Source organism: Arvicanthis niloticus, chromosome 25, assembly GCF_011762505.2.
Source record: "Arvicanthis niloticus isolate mArvNil1 chromosome 25, mArvNil1.pat.X, whole genome shotgun sequence".
NCBI lineage: Eukaryota > Metazoa > Chordata > Mammalia > Rodentia > Muridae > Arvicanthis > Arvicanthis niloticus.
The window spans coordinates 38,069,670-38,090,923 of NC_133433.1; the positions used below are offsets into that span (position 1 = coordinate 38,069,670).

General features: G+C 37.5%; 1 protein-coding gene across 2 annotated transcripts in view; it reads right to left on the bottom strand.

Annotated features, from left to right (window-relative positions):
• St18 (ST18 C2H2C-type zinc finger transcription factor) overlaps positions 1 to 21,254 on the bottom strand; it is a 110,346-nt gene that overhangs the window by 74,946 nt on the left and 14,146 nt on the right. For both annotated transcript variants that reach the window (XM_076924421.1, XM_076924419.1), the window contains exon 3: positions 19,191 to 19,221. In XM_076924421.1, coding sequence (XP_076780536.1) covers positions 19,191 to 19,221 — 31 coding nt within the window. The remainder of the gene's footprint in view (positions 1 to 19,190; positions 19,222 to 21,254) is intronic.

The following is a 21,254-nucleotide window of genomic DNA, read 5'->3' on the forward strand; positions in this document are numbered from 1 at the left end:
CAAATGTAGATAGAAGGAATTATGTAGATGTTCCACATTGAGGGGACAGAAACAGACACACTCCATGGCTCCCTTATCATGACGGTATGTTTCTCAATAGAGTGGGTGTTTATCTGAAACAAGCAAACAAACAAAACCCCAAACACTTGTCCACCACAATGTGTACTCCTCATTATAACAGTCTTTATTTTTCAGTTTCTTTAGCCACCATTAATCACAAATCAAAAAATACTAAATAAACATTTTGGAAATAAATAATTCATGTTTTAAATCGTGCCATTCTGAGATGCAGGATAGAATTTGGTGCTATCCTGCTCTGTTCTTGGCCCAGAGTACCCAGGTTCAGTAACCCACATTAGCCACCATCACAGTTACTAAAACAGACTAAAACAGGAACTATAGTGCCAGTGCTACAGTGTTCCAGGCTATACTTCATTGCAACAGTGACCTTCAATGTGGGAATGGCAAAGATAGGCATTTCCCTAAGGAAAAAATAGGCAATCACTCAACTGAGGAAAATACAACTCAAATTAGGTTGATGTTCTCCATGGCTTTGTGGGTAATGGTGGCTTACTACATCAAAATAATTCTGGAAAAGTTATGAGTTTAAAACTTATACTATAAAAAGTGTGAGGCAACATTTTCATAACCTTAGGGGAAGCAAAGTTTTGCCAACTAGTTAAGAGTGCAAATTTAAAGGACAAAACTAGTAAATTATATCACATTTAAATGTAAAACTTCTGGTGTCAGAAGGTACCAGTTAGGATGTAGATCATCCCTGGGTCTCCATCAGTTTCCATGGCACATTCTGGTAAGAAAGGTCCAATAAGATCAGCTCTCTGCGCCCATTCTACCACATATCATACTCCTCAAAAGACTTTTCAAAAGATAAGAATGAAGAAGAAAATCACAGAGCATGTATTTGAAACATGTATTTGAAACATAATTTTTCAAATGTTTCAAATACATGTTTCAAACATGTATTTGAAACATAATGTAGAGTATATAAAGAATTCTTCCCAATAAAAAAGGCAGGCTAGCAATTTTTTAAAAAATAGGCAATTGCTTGGCACATGGCTTGGGGACTGGAATGGTCAAGTGGTTAGAGTGCTAACTGCTCTCCAAACAGATTTGAGTTCAGTTCTTTGAAGCTGTGAGCTTCCTAGTATTGGTGCTGTGATTTACTAAACAGACAAGACTTAACCCAGCAAATAGAGACAGACAATCATGGAAGACTCCAGGAAGCTTTCCAAATGTCAGGCTTCCTGTGAAGGCCAGAAATAAAGCCACTGACAAAACCGATTTGGCTTATAATTATAAAACTCAACTTTTTCTTAAAGGATGACACACAATTACTTTGAGCTAGTGGTGGAGAACATTTTCTTTGACTCAAGAAAAGAAAGTTATTTTTCATGGACTCAGAACATCGCTTAGCATTACTACAGGGAGGTTTGTTTTGCAAATATATCTACGTGCTATCAGTGTGTACATTAGTCTGATTATCCAGTGCAAATTACCCAAAGTGAGAAACTATGTATGGCATTCCACACCACAATTATAAAACAAATCCATTCTATACTTAGAACAATAACCAGTAATTAGTATAGTTGATTTCTGAGGCTTTTGTATACTTCTTGGAACACACCACTCAACAATTTCCAACAATATAAATGCATATGGGCAGTGCTGTAGCTCACTTTATAATCATAAGAGGATACTCAATAATATACAAAGAGAGATACTAATAAAGATATAGCATCGAATGAAGTTGAAAAAAACCTCTCTTCCTAGAGGTTTTATTAAAAAGAAATGGAATTTTCCAGTAAAGTTTTCTACATTGGATACATAGTATGTGTGAGGATACTTTAGAAAATGATGAATAAAAGAAGAATCAGAAATTAGGTAGTATGTCAACTTCATGTTACTGCAACAAAGGTCTGTTTTAATCAGCTTAGGAGAGAAAATTTCATTGTGACTCATGATTGTGGAGGTTTCACCCTGAGTGGTTAGTCCTATAGCCTACATTGCAGTAGTAAAATATATCACTTTTTTTTTTTTTTTACTTTATAGGTGGGTGCAAGAGGAGGACATGGACAGTGCCACACAATCCCCTCCAGGGTACATCCTAATGTCCATTCCTCCTTCTAAATGAGCCAGACTGTGCACCAAGCCTTTAACATTTGAATCTTAGGAAGATGTTCCAGATCAAATCTCCAGCATATCGGGAAACCAAGAAAATCTCCATTAAGAAAATCCAATTTTCTCATTCAACTAGAGGAAAATCATGCCTGGTACTGGAACCCTAGCCAATGACCCAGGGCTAGGAAAGTCATGGATACTGGAAGAGAACCTAGAACCATCACTTTACTAAAACAGTATAATCCCTAACTGCATTCAAAATACTCATCTTTATATCTAAAAATAAGATACCTCACCTCTCAAGGACAATTGGAACTACCAGAGACCATTACAGAAGAACACAACCAAAATGCAGCCCCAACAGATATGAACTACAATATAATGCAGATCTTAGCAAGGAAGGCTTGGGGATCATTTCAGACGAGTAGGTGGAAAGAATAAGAGCTAGAGAATCAGGGAATTTGCTGTGAGGCCTTGTCCTAAAAATGGCAGAGACTCTGTTCATAAAGTCTCACTCACAAGACTGCGAAAAATGAGCTGAGCAAGGAGGACACCAGTGGGTGTGCCAATGGATGAGTGCTTGTTAGTGTAGGAAGCTCAAAAGTCCTCAGCCTGGCACAAAGAACTACAGGCAACTACAGAATGCTGAGAGTGGGAGAAATCATCTTCCCCAGGGAAGAGCATATCAGTTCATTATTCAATACTAAATGGTCAGCCCTAAAACATAAATACAATAACATTATACAGACAGAGCATATTATATTTATAGATTTAGGAATTCACTCACCCTATCTTCTGACACACATATATGTATATAGCAACAGTTAATGAGGAAAGAGGCCATAAATTTGAAAAAACAGCAAAGAGGTGTACTAAAGGGTTTGGAGGGAAGAAAGATAATGGGTAAATTATACTATACCCATTTTATATACCCATTTATAATATACCCAATATATTTTTTGAGATATGTTATATCTCAAAAAAGTTACAAAAAGAACTCATGATTGTGTGTGTTTGTGTGTATTCGAGGTGGGTCATGAGCTTCCATTCCAAGCTGAGGAGCTATTGGTAGTTAGTGGCTTCTAGTTAGTGGGAAGTCAGTTTTCTTTTAGGGTCTGATCCCTGCTTAGTCATCCATTCCAGTGGATAGAACCACACCATGAGTATAAAAGCAGGAACGACTAGACTTGAATTATTTTTAAAAGAAAAGATAAAAAGGACATGAATTTTGGAGATGATGGGGAGGTGGCAGGTAGATTTGGGAGGAGTTAGAGGGAGGATTGGAGTCAGAGTATGACCATAATACACTGTAACAGTTCTTGAAGTATTTGTATAGTCTTCCCTCACTAGGACAATTGTTCTTTAAGCACATTGCCATAAATTCTCCTGGTACCAGTGAAGAAAACAATAGCCATGAAGCCATCATTGTGAGAAGGACTTCCCTCACAGGAAATCACTGGCCTTGGTCTCTGAGAAGCGCCTCAGGTATACAAACTTGGCAAGGGATAACCAATTTTTATAGGGTGGGTTTTATGGCCTATATACCTGTTCCAGGAACAGTCATGTCTCTCTCCTCTCTCTTCTGTTTGCAGTGGCAGTTCTAGATTTTCTAAATTAGAGTGTGGTGTTGCTTCTCTAGCCTTCCAAGAGCCAATTTATCAGCATGCTAGTACCATCCCCCAGGCTCCTTGACAGGGTATTAAATCCTGTAACACAAGAGATGGCTTCCACACCAACTTCTCTTTATTCAAGTTGATGTTCCATACCTTTGATCCAGCACCCCTAGGATCCAGTCCATATGTACTCCTCCAGCTCCTGCCATGAATAGTAGCTAGATCCTGCAGCTCACTTGGCATAAGGGCCCTTTCTTCTCTTAGCAGGCCAGATGATTTTATATATTGACCTTGGTTTTTGTCCAGAATGCAAAGAGGGAAGATAGAAGCATGCACCCTCTTACACAAAATAAAAATATTTGAATCATCTTCAGTGTAGTACAAGGAGAGGGGGATTTCATGAGATCAGAGAGCCAAGACACTCTTTGGATATGATATTTCTGAGTATATCCTATTTCCATAGCCAGTAAACATGTTGACTCAACATGCTCCAGATTGTGCAGCCCTCAAATTCTGCTTCTCAGTCATGCCGATAACACAGTTACAAGTCTTAAACCAGTCTTCACTCCTTTCTGTATCCACATCTACTCTCACAGTAATGTGAGTTAGCTTTCTCTTCCAAATATGTTCAGAATCTTCCATCACCCTGTAGGTACCATCATAGTCCAAGTCAACTGCCATTTCTTATGGGTATGATTGGTAAACTTTTCACACTCTACATGCTTCTAAATACAATATCTGCAGCCACTTCTGTACAGAACAGGATAATATTGCTAACAGAAAAATCGTTATCTCATTTCTCTAAACACTACAGAATCTTCATATCTCAGTAGAAGTTCTACAATGGTATATGATTTGCCGCACAATCTGGACCCATTGCTTTTCTGTGTTAATTTCCTATTACTTCCCCTCTACTCCATGGGTTTCTGTGCTGTCCTGGGACATTGAACACATAATACTGACTCTGATCTTTTAGGTTTGCACTTGCTGTACCTCTGACTAAAATTCTGGCTACTGTCTTTCTGTACTTTTTCCCTTATCCACTTAAATTTTTTACTCCAATTTAATAATAAATTTTACCTAGCTGGGAACCTTGTGAATTCCAATAGTGACTGTCCTGCAAGACACTGGTACAATAGTGGCACAGATGTTATGGCAGTAATTAATTACATTCTAATTAGAGTTAAGACATGCTCCATATCTCACACCATCAAAGCATCAAGAGCCTATGACTAGATAGGTCACAGACTCTAGGGAAGAACCTACTACTATTATTCTATCAAATAGATATAGTATTAAAACCATCTCTGATGACTTGTTGTTATACCCATAAATTATCTCAACTCTCATCAGTAACATGTCTGATGGTAAAAAACATTGGTACACACAACTGGTTCATCTTTATAGAATAAGAGACTATAGAGTGCTCAGTCCTAAATGGGACTTCTATATCAAACCCTTTATCGAAGGGCTCAGGTATTATATTACAAGAAGGGCTGGAAAGATTGAAAGAGACAGAGATGGTGAATGACAACAAAGAAACCGTGTTTTAAAGATACAACAGGACATATGTACATATGTACTCACAACAATTATGATACCATGCATAAAACTTGTGCAAAGCCAATCGAGAAAGAAAACAACGGCATGGTGGGGAAGAGGTAAGCACATGTGTTGTGGAGATATTGGCATCTGATAGCTACTAGAAGAAGAGAATCAGTTTACTTTAAGGGTGTGAGCCCTTAGTGAATTGACCAAGGCTGGACCCATATTCAAGAGTATTTGAGAAGTACCAGTTGAATCTGACGGGGTAAAACAAAAACAAAATGAAACAGAACAGAACACAAAGTTGGATATATCTTGGAGGAGTTGGAGTGAATGAGATCTAACTACATTATATGGAACTCTAGAAGTAATAAAATACTATCTTAAAATATTCAAATCATTAAAAAGAATCACAATAAAAATTCCTGTGCATGTCTGTGAGGCAGGTACTCTCTCACTATTAAGATGGCTTCACTTCTACACAAAGCAAAAGTCAACATGTTCTAAACAACTCATCAGCTGTTGACTTTTGCTTTGTGAAGAAGTATTAACTCCAGAAACACCCAGACTCAATGAAGTTGATATAGAAGGGCTTCATGCCTAGGAAGCATTATAGTTAGCAGGATAGAGTAATGCAAACATGACCTTCTGCTCTCCAGAGAGAACATTAGGAACAGAAAGGGATCTAAAATGTGAGGTGGAGGGAAAAGAAGGGACCATTTAGCTGTCTGTATACACATGCTTGTATATGACACAGTAAGCCAAAGCTTGGCAGACACAAAGTCACAGCATCCCAGAGAAAGAAAATAAAGCAGAACAAGCTGCACCCAGAAAGGTGAACTTCTTCCACTAATGTGTGTAATTTAGAAACTAAGACAAACTACTTTTTCCAAGATCACATGACTACACCACACCTGCAACACAAATACCAATTTATTTGCTACATTTATCTGACTGTAGAGCTTTGGTTCAGAAATCTGGCCTCCTCCCATTATTCTGAACTAAAAATTTGGAACCTAGAGAAATACACAATGTATTTTTAAAGGAAAGTTTCCCATGTGTAATGTTCCCGTTTATCCTCATCTTCACCAAGGCTCATTTTAAATAATTTGACAAAACTCTCCATCACACCTGAGTGGAATTTCAAAGGAGGAATGTGTGTTGAAATGGGTGAGTATACTCAGTCAGTAAGGATCACCTCCTCTGATACTTTGTGATAAATATGCAGATAAAATTGTGGGCATGTGCACATATATGTACACATGCCAAACTGTGAACTATGTTAGCCGTCAAGTATCCTACTAAATCAGAAACAACTTGCTTCTAGAGACTGTCTCTAATCCCAGTTTTATAAGCTGCTTTTTATCATCCTGGCACTTTTGTGGCTGAGATGGGGGTATCACCTCAAGTTTGAGACTAGTTTGGAATACATAGATAATTCCTGCCCATCCTGGGGTATAGAGTAAGCCTCTGTCTAGAAAAAAAAAACAAAATAAGTAAGTGAATAACAAATTAATTTAAAAAGATAAAGATGGTTTCTGACTTAGAAAGACTGCTGCTGCTGCTGTTTCGGTGTCTGGATTTGCCTTCACATCCTGTACATGAGCTGCTGGAGCTGTCCCTCTTTGGATACTTTCTTCCTTTTCTGGAGACCCAAAGTGTCCCAACACAAGTTATGCTGATTGTCCACCTTCTTTCCTGGCCTCAGTACTCAAGGTGTACCTTACCTTTTCTACTCGTCAGTGTCAGTAATAGAAACCATTTTGATATGAGTTATTTTTCCATAAGAAGACCATTTTTTAGCTAATATTTTCCATTTAGATCATTATACAACTGCTCTTCCCTGCTATTGTTTCAAGTCTACTCCAAGGCTCATATCAAAAAGTGAACTATTCATATAAAATGTGGGAAAATGGGACCTAAAGGGATAACTGGGACCAGGGTCTCTGGCCCCATTGGTTGGGTAAGAATATTAGCCCAGGAGCAATTGTTACAAATGGAATTTTGTGCCTCCTTTGTCTTTCTTGGCATGAGGTAACTTCTGCACAGGTATGATGGAGTTCATGGTTATCGATGAGCTGATATAACCCCTAGCTTTTGAATTTCCTTATGTACATAATAAATGTATTTATTATTCATTTAAGTTTGCAGTCTTCTGTTATATCAGCAAAGCAAGGGACCGAAACACCCCCAAAGAATCATGCAGCTAGTTCCCCACCTGATTCTGAGCTGAAACTTATTTATCTAAATAGTATGGGTAGCAGCACCCACTTTACAGTGCCCAGGATCCAGTGAAACAGGGTGTGCATATGCACCTTCACAGTTCTGGAGACACTCTGGGTGAGGGCAGAGTTCCAGATTCTCATTTGACCCTTTGACTTACAAAGTCATTGTGTATACTTTTGAAAGCTAGTCTGCAAATTACTGTTTATGAAGATACTTGAATCTCAAAATAGGGATGAAGAGATTAGAATGCGTGCAGCCTTGGTCTACTAGGCTACCTAGAAGCTGCTCTGCACCTGTTTTAGACAAGGCAATGAGCTAAACATCAAGTCTTAAGTCATAAAAGCACAAAATTACAAAAGGCAAACAGCTCTTAGAGAGCATGTACTTCTAAAAAAAATCTTAATGGATTTTATTTTCTGTCCATGCATGTGCATGCATATGCCATTACTCATGTATAGCAGTCAGTTCTCTTCTTCCACTATAGGATTTGGGGGTTGAATTGAGATCACCAGGCTTGGTTGCATGTATCTTTACCCAATGAACCTTTTTCTTGACATAATGTTTACCTATTTCTCTTTAATACTGAACTCTCATGTCACACATGGCCAGTAGAACTATAGCAGCAATGTCAAGAATTGTGCTCTACAGGAACTCAAAAGACCACCTCTGTTTTTAATCTATCCTTTCTCTTTGATCAGCTATCAAACATCCAAACACATATAAGTCAAGAAACAGGCTGCCAGGAGCGCATGCCTTTCAGTCTAACTAAAGGAGGGCCTGCTCTGGGTTCCAAACTTGTAAACTTGTCACACTCTAGAAAGAATGGGTTATTTGGGCCACTGTGTTTCTTACAGCAGTCAGTTTTATAGGAATCCCAAACTACTTCTATGTCTCATAGTATTTTCTGGAGTTCTCAGAATCCATTTATTCAGTGTTTTATTAGTTTTATTAGTACCTAGTGTATGAAAGACACTACATGGTATTACCAATGAGGTAATATTACCAATGAGATAATATTGGTAATATTACCAATGAGGTAAGAGATGACAATTCCCACTGACACAAAATGAATGTCATAAAAATAGGCAGATTAGAACTAAACACAAATAAACTGCAGGTCAGAAGGTGCCTTTTTTTTCCACAAAGGAAAAAAAAAAATAGAGAAGAAGAACAGCGAAAGCTGTATAGTGAGGGTTTGTTGTTGCAAAGGTTAAGTCAGAAGCAGCCTTGTCAGCAGGGAGATAGAGTTAGAAGCTGGAGTAAATGAGGGAGGGAACCACATAGCCAAGTAGAAAACATTTCAGGCATGGGAGTAGGAGGAGCACATAATGGTCTGACACAGTAGCAAGCATCAACAGGGGCACTAGGAAGGCCAGGAATACAAGTAGAGGGAGAATGGCCAGAGCAGAGACTAGACACAGTTTCGGAGAGACTGGATACATGATAAGAAGACACGGGTCAAGGAAACTCATACAGTTCTGTCATCCCCCTTTACAAGCATCAAGAAGGCTAGAGGAATACTTGATTTATGATAAAGGATCGGCTTATAAGTTTGGATATGAAATAATCCCCAGGGAACTCATTTTTGGGATGACTGTGCAGCTGAAGTTCAAAGAAGAAGGGAGACCTGGAGATGTAGATTCATTTTTCATGCAGATATACTTAAAGAGAAGAGAACTTTAGAGAATCATGGGCATAGATAAAGAAAGATAAACCTTGAGGAGTCAAGTGTCAAGAAATTAGGGAATCAACTTAAAGGGCCAATTAATATCTTCAACAAAATTATAGAAGAAAACTTCTGTAATCTAAAGAACAAGATGCCCATAAGCATACAAGAAGCTTATAGAATGCCAAATAGACTAGACCAAAAAAGAAATACCTCCCGTCACATAATAATCAAAACAAGTGCACAAAACAAAGAAAGAATATTAAGTGCAGTAAGGGAAAAAGGCCAAGTAACATATAAAGGCAGACCTATCAGAATTACACCAGACTTCTCAGCAGATACTATAAAAGCGAGAAGATCCTGGACAGATGTCATACAGAACCTAAGAGAACACAAATGCCAGCCCAGGCTACTATACCCAGCAAAACTCTCAATTACCATAGATGGAGAAACCAAGATATTCCATGACAAAACCAAATTTACACAATATCTTTCCACAAACCCAGCATTACAAAGGATAATAGTGGGAAAATTCCAATACAAGGAGGGAAATTATACCCTAGAAAGAGCAAGAAAGTAATTCTCTTTTAACAAATCCAAAAGAAGATAGCCACACAAAGATAATTCCACCCCTAATAACAAAAATAACAGGAAGCAATAATCACTGTTCCTTAATATCTCTTAACATCAATGGATTCAATTCCCCCAATTAAAAGACATAGGCTAATTGACTGGATATGTAAACAGGACCCAGCAGTTTGCTGCATACAGAAAACCCACCTCAGTGACAAAGACAGAAATTACCTTAGAGTAAAAGGCTGGGAAACAATTTTTCAAGCAAATGGTGCTAAGAAACAAGCTGGAGTAGCCATTCTAAAACCTCCAGCCTGAGAACACAAAGGGAGGGACTCATGGCTCCACCTGTATAGGTAGTTGAGGGTGGCCTTGCCAGGCATCAGTGGAAGTGGATGGCCTTGGTGCCTTAAAGTTTGGATTTCCTAGTGCTGGGGAATTTCGAGAGCAGGGAGGCAGGAATGGGAGGATGGTGGGAGCATACCCTCATAGTAATTGGAGGAGGGGGCATGGGGTAAGGGATTAGGCATCAGTGGAAGTGGACAGCCTTGGTGCCTAGAAGTTTGGATTCCCTAGTGTTGGGGAATTCCAGAGCAGGGAGGTGGGAATGGGAGGATGGTGAAAGCACACCCTCATAAAAACTCCCACAATTATATGGATTACACATGACAGAGGCAGGTCGCCAGAAGACTAGATTCCAGAATTCAAACAAACAATTATCTTGATAATAAAATTTGTTTTGAGAATTGTATATTGCAGAATACACAGCCTCCGTGTATCCACTCATCAAGCAAGCTGAGCAGACCTGCTTGAACCTCTGATGTCCTGGAATTCCAGCTAGATGCAGTGAAGACACAGTGTCAGAGGCTTATCAATTTACTCTTCCCCCTGCCCCTCTTCTAATATCTCAACGCCCATAATCAGTTTGAAGATGTTAATGAAGAGTCAGCGCCCCTATTCCCTGGGCTTGGGGACTAAGGTGGTTAATATTGGGCTTTCTTTTTAGGGAAAAGTAGTGGTTTTGTTGGAACAGAGGATTAGCTAGGATTTATTGCATAACCATAACCTATTGGTAGAAATATGTATAATTGTTATTAAGATGAAGTTATAATTTCTTAAATGGTACAAAATTTACTTTGATTTCAAATTTAAGGTTTTCATTGGTATGGGCTTCTTATTAATATAAAAGTGAGATTAATATTGTTACTCTCATAGGCACTGTGCCTATATAACACATTTAGGAATACAAGGCTTAGACCCAGTCCTACTTTAACTTTTCTAATTGATTTGAGATGGTTAGCCTGTGAGTTATGGGCCTATAGCAAATTCATGGCTCTGAGTTTATTGTTAAGGTGTTTTCTATATTTAATTTAGAAATAGCTGAGAGGAGTTAACAGACAACAGTCCAGATTGCCTTACAGTGATAGTTGGTTTTCAAAACGTCAGAAGTCCACAGAATTGACATTACAAATATTTCTGTATTAACGTTCATTTTGATTAGAGACCTGTCTGCTCCTGACAGCTTCCTGTCTTGGATTCTAAGAAGAAACTGAGCATCTTTGGAGTTACTCCAGTTGTGGTGAGACAGCCACTAGGCAAGAATTGCCTCTTTTCATCTACAGACAAATTACTGTCCAGAAAAGGACACATTTGGGGAATAGTCAACTGACTATATCTGCCAATACAGAGTAATCAGCCCTTAATAATTCTGCATCACTAGGTCTGTCAGATGATCCTGGGCCAGAAGGCTGAAGATAGGATGCTCCAACGTTTTGTAGTATAGGGACTGTCCAGGTGTTCAGCAGTCTCTATAATTTGGCTAAATTTTAGAAGCTATGCTTTGTGCTTCACATAATTTCAGTTAACTCAGTCATTCTGGATTTCTGATGGGGTTGAAGACTCATAGTCTCATAGCCAATCCTGGCTATTTACTTTGAGAGAAAAGATTTGAGAGGATGATTTTCAGCTGACATTAATTCTAAAGCCAAGAAAAAAAAAATCCAGGTTCAGAACCAAGTCTTTTAGTTAGTAGGGATGACAGAGGTTCTGGTTAGTCAACAAAATGATGGACTGGGTATTAGGTCTATCTTGTACTTTACTGACCCAAATTGGTATAGTTATGCTCTAATTGTATTTTAAGAGAAAAGTTTTATTTTAACAGGAAGGGTGATATGTAGGAGGAGCTAAGGTGGGAGAAGTAAGGAGAGGAGGAGAAGGAGAGGAGGAGCTAGGTGACAAGAGAGATGAGGTGGGGGGAGAACATGGAGGCAGATGTCCGAGTGTCTTCACCAGTCAAAGGTAGTTGGTATATCTAGTTGGGTATTGGGTTACACTTCTGATTGTATGGGCATCTTGTTATTGAGCATTATCAAACTTATAAATACTTTGATTAACATTTAAAAAATAGTATAAAAGCGAAAAGGAGAAGAGGGCATGGGATAGGGGTTTTCTAGGGAGGGGAAATGGGAAAGGGGGATGGCATCTGAAATGTAAATAAAATATCCAATAAAGAAAAAAAAAGAAATTAGGGAATTAAAGAAAAGCTGGCTACAAGTGGCAGAAGGACATCAAGGTAGCTGCCAAGTTAGGAGAACACATGTTTTCTATTATGGCCATAGGCGACTGGCCTTCCTGCTCTTATTTTAAGTTCAGTGATCCTCCCACACACAAACCTCTGGCTATGTTGTGGTGTCCTCATGCAAAAAGGGCTCAGGAACCATGGAGGGGTTGTGGGGGCCCTGTAGCTGTGACAGTGGGTCCTGTGAGGAATTTGCTAGGTTTACGTACTTGTCCTCACAGATCAACCTGTAATAACACTTGGTTCCATGATTGCCACATCAGGAAGGCTCACAGAATCAGGTGGGGTTTTGTCCCTACATTCCTCTCAGCACAGGTTAACCTGAGTCTTTGACTTCCAAGTACTCACAGGTCCTGCTGGAACACTGGCTTGTTCATAACCCCCTCTCCTTAGATCCCTTTGCTCAGGTGGTATTCATTTCTGTCTCAGTTCGGCCTTTTTTTTTGAGTGCAAATGACATTTGGCACTTCAATAAATTATTTGATAGACGGAATATACAACTGGCTGGCTTGCAATTGAGGGGCCAGTGGAAGCATTCATGATTTTGAAGGAGGCATGACTATATTAAAAATGTCTGTCTTCATCACAATTTAATACAATTTTCTTTAAAAATAAGGGAAAGTACATGTCAGTGGAAAGACTTGAAGAATTTGCAAGAAGAGGCACGGCTGGCATTTTTTTAAAAAATTAAACAAAATTTGCGACTTTTATACATAAGTACTATATTTACATCACCTCCACGCCTTTCTTTGTCCAAACCATCTCAAATTCATGATATCTTTTAAAATTTCTATTTTATATGTATGTGCACATGCACCAGTGTTTGTGTGTGTGTCCATGTGTGCATGCGCATGCGCGCATGCGTGTGTTTGTGTGTGTGTGTGTGTGTGTGTGTGTGTCTGTGAATCACTTGATATTGGATAGCCTATCAGGGAGCCTATATGTTTTTAGAGAAGACTGGCTCTCCCTCTCTCAGTAACTATTAACTGACTGCTATTCTTCTAGAGGTAAGGTCTTGAGTGATTTCTCTCATTCATGCTGGCACTTTTAAGACAGTTATACAGAAGTAATAGGCTAAACAGAAATGTTTCACACAATATATTCTTTAACATGATTTATTCTAAAAGAAAAAATAAATATGAGGGTTAGTGATGTACGGGTATTTTTATTTCTAAAGTAACATCGGGATATAAAGAAGAATGAAATAAATTCTCTATACTTAAAGAAGTAGATGCTATATAAAAGACAAAATTATATCTGATTGATTAGATTTTTATTTAATTTGTTTCCTTTTTCTTGTCTTTCCAACCTAACTGTACATTTGAAGGCTGAGAGTCTGCTTCCCTTTGAGTGAGTAGACAAATGGAGGAGTGCATAACTAAAGGGGTCCATGCAGCTGGTGTTCTAAAAAAGAGAAGTATAGAAGCTTTGGAAACACAAGGAAGAAAGTATTAGTCTGTCTAGGAGGCCACAGGACACTTCAGAGAAGGGATGTTGTGACTCGTATGCTGTAAGGAATGAACACATTTTCCGCATAGGAAAGCTAAAAGAGGAGAATTTGGTCAGCTGAGACCTATAACAAAATTGAGATGCAAAAAAAGTGTTTTAGTTTGTATTTCACAGAGGTACTTGCACTTGGTATTTTTTGCACACAAAGAAATTAGAGTCTCAAAAATCATCAAAAAAATATAAATTTCATTACCTATATTTTCATCCTTTTCTCTGCAAAATGAATTTATAATAGCAAAAGAGAAAATGGTGTGGAGTAGAGTTTTCTTAGAGGGAAGTATAGGGATGAGAGTAAACTAAAAAATTTGGAGAATCTTTAGACCAGAGATCTGAATGTTTGTATTTTATATGGGCTGTGAAATGGCTAAGATATTCGAAGAACGTGCTTTGCTTATATCCCTTCTGCAGATATTGTAACCTGATTTGATGGCTTTAATATGGATGCTGTCTGTTATGTGTCCACTGTATCAACACTGGACAGGTGCAGAAGAAGCACTGAGAGGATAAATATCAAAGGACATTTACCCTTTGGTTGGAACAGAAAAGTTAAACATGCTCTAGAAAACATCCTAGCAAACAGAAATGAATCCTCATGGCTCAACTGAATACGGTTTATGGCAGTAGAATTCTGTAACAGTCCTGGTTTCTAGAGATGACAGTGACATTGGCTCCTCACTAATATAACAATGGGTTGATAGAGGTCATCAATTTCCTTGAGATAGTGTTTGAGCATGGAAGCAAGAGATAATAAAGGCATAATAAAAGATTTTGTTTGCAACTTGTTTTAGAGTTTTTGAATTGCTTAGCTCTATAGAATTTTCTTGTAGGAGATGTAATGTAACATAGAAAGTATAGAATTAAGACGCGAAATACCATGGCTATCAACATAATCAACACACACACACACAATTTCTCAGTATCCTTGGTATATAATTTCCATAACCTCTCCTCAGAGACCAAAACCTAAAATGCTCAAGATCCATTTCTAAAATGGTACAGTAATCAAACGTTTCCTGATTATACCCCCCTGGATAGTTTATATCATGTCTTGATTACTCCTAACACCTAAACCTATAAACTATAAGTGATTAGTTGTCAGATGGCTCTGGATGAATTTTCTTAAATGCTATCTGTAGAGTATGTTTCAGGCTTGAAGAATACTTTGTAAACATGGATGGCTGAATTGAAGTCATGGAACCCATGTATACCAAGGTCATTTAGTATTCTGTCTTAAGAGTTTTAGACTAGACTAGGACTTCATGGTTAGCCCAACACCTCTCTTACAATGCAGAATAGAAGTTTGAGGCTCTTGAAAGTTCACCAATGAAGAAATAAAAATTATGTAAGACAGGAATTTTTGTCATTTTTTAGTATTTTCATGTACACTTAAAATCAGAGTCAATGTATGAAAACCAAGTTGGAAGAAAAAGGCGGTGCTCACTTTATAACTGGCATTCCAGGAAATAAAGAAAGCATAGTAGAGTTTGTTTTTAAGCCAGGACATATTTTGCTCTGATTTATTAATTTGCTGATAAAGTTTAAGATAAAGTAGATAGGACACAGGACTGCAGACATGGTGGGCAGTACAGAGAAGAGGTAGGCAGAAGTGAGAGGAAGCTATAGAGAAAATGCAGAAGTAGTAGGCACACAGAACCCAAGCTCTTCCTTCTGATTCTCCTACTCAGACTGCACTTTAAACACTTCATGAGCCTGCACCCAGCTCCAGAGCTAAAATGCAGTTAATGTCACTTGTCCTGACTGCTTTACTGGCTTATTGTGTGGATCCAATTAGATATTGTGGATACTGTTTCAAGAAGTAATTCAATGTGAATTAGTTCAGGGGCTAATAAGTAATAAGTTCAGTGCTAAGTGCTATCAGATTATATGCAAATACACAAATACATGATAGTATTATAAGAGTTTACTGAGTTTTCTTGCTAAACAGCAAACTTCATTTTGTTTTCATTCCTGTAAAAGGCTTCCCTGATAGATTTTTAAATGCTTTTCTGTTAATATTTTCTTTAGTTAATATTTTTAAGTAGTAATTTAGTAGTAAATCACTACTTAAGTTTCCTCCACAAGTTACCTAGTTGTTAGAAATATTCATGCAGTTTTAATATCATCATGGTTAATAATGGAAGCTTTATTTTTTTAAATTAAATGCAATTTTAATGAAAGTATTAAAATGAGGCTGTTAGAAAACATAAGGAAAACTGGACATCATCTAGCTTTGAAAGTTAGAAAAGTTTTCATCTATATTCAAAGCATTAGCTTTTTAACTTATTGATTAGAGTTCATAAAAGATTCAGCAGTTTAATACTTAAAATAACAAATGCAGCATTTTAAGTATAGTAAAATAGTCAAGATAAAGTAAGAAGAGACATCAAAGTAGACATTTCATTATAACACTTGAGCTGACAAATTAGTAACAGCAATAGACCACAGAAGGACAATAATGTACCTGGGGGCCTTGTATTTATTTGTCTCTCTAAGGAGTCACATAAGAATGTCATTTTAGAGGTAAGAATATGTTTTCCTAATTAGAGGAAGGGGGTGACTGGTTGCCAACACATGAGCCAATTACCAGAATTAGTAGCTACAATGGCATGAGATTCAGATTTCAGAGAGTGGTAATGGGAAGAGAGCAGAGACGATGCACTGGTTATCACTGAGGAAGACAGCAGAGCTCTCTCTACACTACCTATAACCTGAACGTGCTAGAGGAAAAGTGGAAATGCTAATAAGGACGATGATTAAAGGTGGGCCTGTGGTTATAAATTGCTTTTTTAATGGTGATGATAGTAGCAGCATACAGAGCAATAAGAAGATGAGACTGTCAGTATCAATTTTTATTAGTGCCATGAACAATATACGGTATATTGAAATTAGCTTCATTTGTATTAGTATTTTTTTGTATGTAACATCCCTAATTCATTTTAAAGCAAATTTTATAAAGTTACCAGCCTTCTCTACAAAATAATCAGAACGTCTATGTTGGGAAAAGAATTCCACATTTCTTGGTGGCACTTAGAATTCAGACACGGGCTGTGATGCTGAATTACAAAAAGCCAGTGGAGTCAGTGAGAAGTGAACCTAGGGGACTGGACACGAGAACTAAAAGGATACCAACAATACATGTTTTCATGTAAACCACTACTTAAGTTTCCTCCACAAGGTATATGCAGAATGATAGGTAGGCTCTATGTCTGGCTCAAGTTAAACTGGAACAAACAGTTTAAGATCAAGAAAGCCTAAGCTTGGTCATCCTGCTGAGCATAAAGATTTACAAAATTTCAATAAGTGCTTTTTAGAACTCATTCAAAAGGCCTGAAAGATTTGTGAATTTCTCTAGCCACTGGAATCCTCCTTTTGAATTATTATATTAACAGATTAGGTAAAATGTGATATTTGATATGAATAATTTTTATAGAATTAGAAGACAAGAAATTCTTTGTCCATAATTATACTCGTGAAGGGAAGCCCCTGGGCTGACTGTAGCACTCTGAGATCCAGCTTCCTGAGGTCCAAGGTGATGGGATAACACCTCTGTGACTTATTCCTTCCTTACATTGGGTTAGTTGTGAATGAGAAGCCCAGCCCCAGAGAAAAACAGGCTTGTGACACAGGAGTTTGGATGGTTAACTACCTGTGTACCTGTGGGATATTGGCATTAGCTATTGATTTTCATGTATGTTTTGAAAATTTAAGCCATGATATATAAGGTTACTGTGAGGATTAAATGAAGTAATTGGATGATAAAATTAACATCTGGTACATAAGATCTTAACAATACTAGTTTTACTGTAGAATGGTACAGTATACATTAATGCTAACAGCATACTTAAAAATTAATACATTTCTACACATTTTCTTCTTTCTTTAATTCTATCTGCATCTTCATTTGAGGTAGACACTCCATCTAGGTCAATGCGTGCACATTATTCTTTCAGTCTTGTCTCATTTTAAAGTCACTTTTATAAACACCTACCATTTTAAAAGGCCCTTTCCTTTCTGTGAATGACTTGGTTCCCTAAGAAAGATTATAGTTATGGCCGCAAGTAAACCTTCCATTGGTCATAGCAAAGCTCTAGAAACCCATGGTATGGTACCACAAACATCTCATGTTCCCTCACTCCTTCATCACTTAAATGCCCCATTCATCATTATGCACCCCTTCCCCCCCAAAAATAGGAATTTTAAATGAGAGTAGGTTTAAAAGGAAAATTAGACATGAGGCAAGCAGTTTCTTACTTTATATATGATCAGCTCCATATTTTTAATGTGGCCCAAATATATTTGTATATCATATGCACTGCTGTTAATGCTCTAGTTTAAAATTTTTAATTCTTAATGGTGATATCATTAACCTAGGCGAGCATACAGATTTCCTGACAGCATTTTTTGCATAAAAAGCACACCCAAATTCTAAATAAGCAAATGAACTGATACTCAGACAAGTTAACTCACTTAAAAGAGGTAACTAAGAGCCCAAGTTTCAGAGAATCACCAAGCACCATGCCTGGGCTAAGCTGCATATCCTGTTAGTATGTTCCTCTGCAGGGTAAGTAGGTAAGACACTGTAAGACTCTTTGTCAAACATTCCCCTGAGACATATAAACAGGGTTTTCTGAGTTCAGAAAGTCAGGCTAGTTCATGAATGGGGGCGTAGTGGGTGTGCAAGAGCAAGTGTGTTTGTTACTCCAGGAAAGTATATCTTCAGGCTGTGCTCCTTTTCACCAGAAGTCCTTTTTTTTTCTTTGTATGTTACTTTAAAAGTTTATACCTTGACAGTAATTCAGGTAAAACAGAAATAATAAACTTCTGCATCACTCAGGTAGAATTTTCAAAGCAATGCGTAAGCTATAATACCTAACACATGAATGGAAGGACATGCTTTTAAAAAGTCACATTATTTTCTACAGTGTAGGTTAAAATTGGAAGTAACTAGCTGATGGAATTACCTACTTATTTAAAACAAAAACTGGATAGCTTAGAATATGGGCAATTCGTTCTTCGAGCTCATGAACTATCATTGCAAAATCTAGCCACACAAGGTATACAAGCATATAGAAAATAGGTGGCCAGTGAAGAAAAGCAGGTAGTAGTCAACATTATACAAAAGTGGTTTTTTAATTAGAATATTAGATCAAATATTTTGAACTTTATTGTCAACACAACTGCTACCCTTCTCTGCTTCCCTGAGGGTTAGAAAGAGCCAAGTGAAGTTACTCTTTAGTTTAGCCCTCATTCTGAAGCAAGGGTTCTGAGGTGGTGAAAATAAACTATTCTAAACTAACCAGACCAATCAATATTTGAAAGGATCACATAGGGGAGATCTTACCTGAGCTCTGGGATCAGAGAATCCATTGGAACTGTTCACAAAAAAAAAATGAAAGAAAGGAAAGAAGGAAGGAAGGAAGGAAAGAAGGAAGGAAGGAAAGAAGGAAGGAAGGAAGGAAGGAAGGAAGGAAGGAAGGAAGGAAGAAAAAAGAAAGTCTCAATTGAGTTTATTTTTAAAACTATTTTACTGAAACTTTAACACTAATGACTGGCTAGGAGAGACCCCACTTGGATTCTCACTGAATGGAAATGAGTTTTCTTTCACTCTGGGTTTTTGGAAATAAGAGGGCAGACAACACTGCCCCAGAACAGACTCATCCTAGGTTTGATACACTGGGAGACTTGACTGCTTATAGATTATTACGTTAGACTTTCCAGTGACCTGAAATTAGATGTATTTTGAAAAAAAATTCAGAAACAAGAAAAACTTGATTTTCTTTGGGATGGGAAACTATTCAAAAGACTACTAAGACTACTGCTTTTATTTATTTTTGTAGTGCTTATAGAAATACTGGGTCATAGATTCTATGTAAGCATCTACATATGTGTTAGAGTACAACCTTGTGTATACATATTCAATGACAGTAAGAAAGTTCTTAGAAAGAACTGCAAGCTTTGCTAGTAATCGTCTCAAGTTGATCCCAAACAGTTCCTACATATGGGAGACAAGAACAGGCTTCGGCACTGTTAGTATCAGCAGCCTTTCAAAATAAGGAACTTTTTCAAAGAGCTTTGAATTTCTGCCTGAAACTCTGGGAACTAAAGGAATTTGTGTTGGTAAATACCTGCCTACACAAGGATAAGCAGCATATGGAGGGAGACAACAGGTGGTTTCCAAAATTACTCACGCTTCACAAGAAACAGTAGTACATTTCTGAAAGAACATGTTGGCTCTATTTAAGGCTATGTGTGCATTGCCAAAAAAATAAAGCCCAAAAATAATTGCAAATTAAAAGACCCACATCTTGAAACTGTGGTGGAGTGGTATGCTTTGAGACATCAAAATAAGAGACAAATAGTGTAATCTCTAGAATTCTGCTACTTAGAACAAGCATGCACTTATTCTAAATAATAGACTCTTATTCTTAAGCATATATTCTATTGAAAAGTTTGCTTTATAAAAATTAATGCCCTAAAAACATATTACTTCAAATTTAAAGATACAGGATATGATTACTTTGAAAGTCATTTAAACTGAAACTACATAATAATAGAGGGTAAATGTTCTGTTTCACTGGAGAAAGTTTATACTATAGAGAGGATTACTTTGCATTTGGAATGCCATGGTCAATGACAACTGCACATTTTTACTAAAAACTTTAATCTTTGCCTGAATAAAAAGCATTGGGACTCTGGATTTCAGTTAAATAGGAATTAACTATGTTGACTACATATGTAGATGCATAGCTAACAATTGTATTGCATTTACTGAGTCACTCTCAACTGTAAATCCCAAGCCCTCCCAGAAACGTAGGGTTACAGTAGCTCAGTTCTCCCCAGTCAGCATGAACACTGGACAGAAGTGTGAAGGACAGCTCTCCAGAATGTTTTTAGAGCCATGGTGAAACTAGTTTTTCACTTAGAATTCAGGGTCACAAAATATATCTAATTATAATAAAAGTTATTTTCCTTGAGGGGTATAATTGCCAGTCAATCCTGTTTTCCAGCTGTTTAGATCATCAAGGGCCTGTTTATATTTCAATATTACATTACCATCTGTTGGTTACAAAAAAAAAAAAAAAAAAAAAGAAGTAGCCAACAAGTTGAACCTTCCAAACATTACTTTCTGGAGCTGCCTGGAACTCCCAGTAGGAACAGTGAAAAAAAACAAATGTTATCATTTCACTTGAACTAGGTAGAGACTGGGAGTATTAAGCCAGACAGCATAAACATAAAAATCAGCCTTGGTAATAAGCTGACAATCCCGTTTTTCTCCCAGTCACTAGAGATCATCATTCCTGCTAACCAAAGGTTTCCTCACTTACTACACACAAGGGACTAGCACGGGCACACCCATCTTTCATGGTCTGGTTGGCACAGTGTCAGGGAGCCTGCTCACTAACTC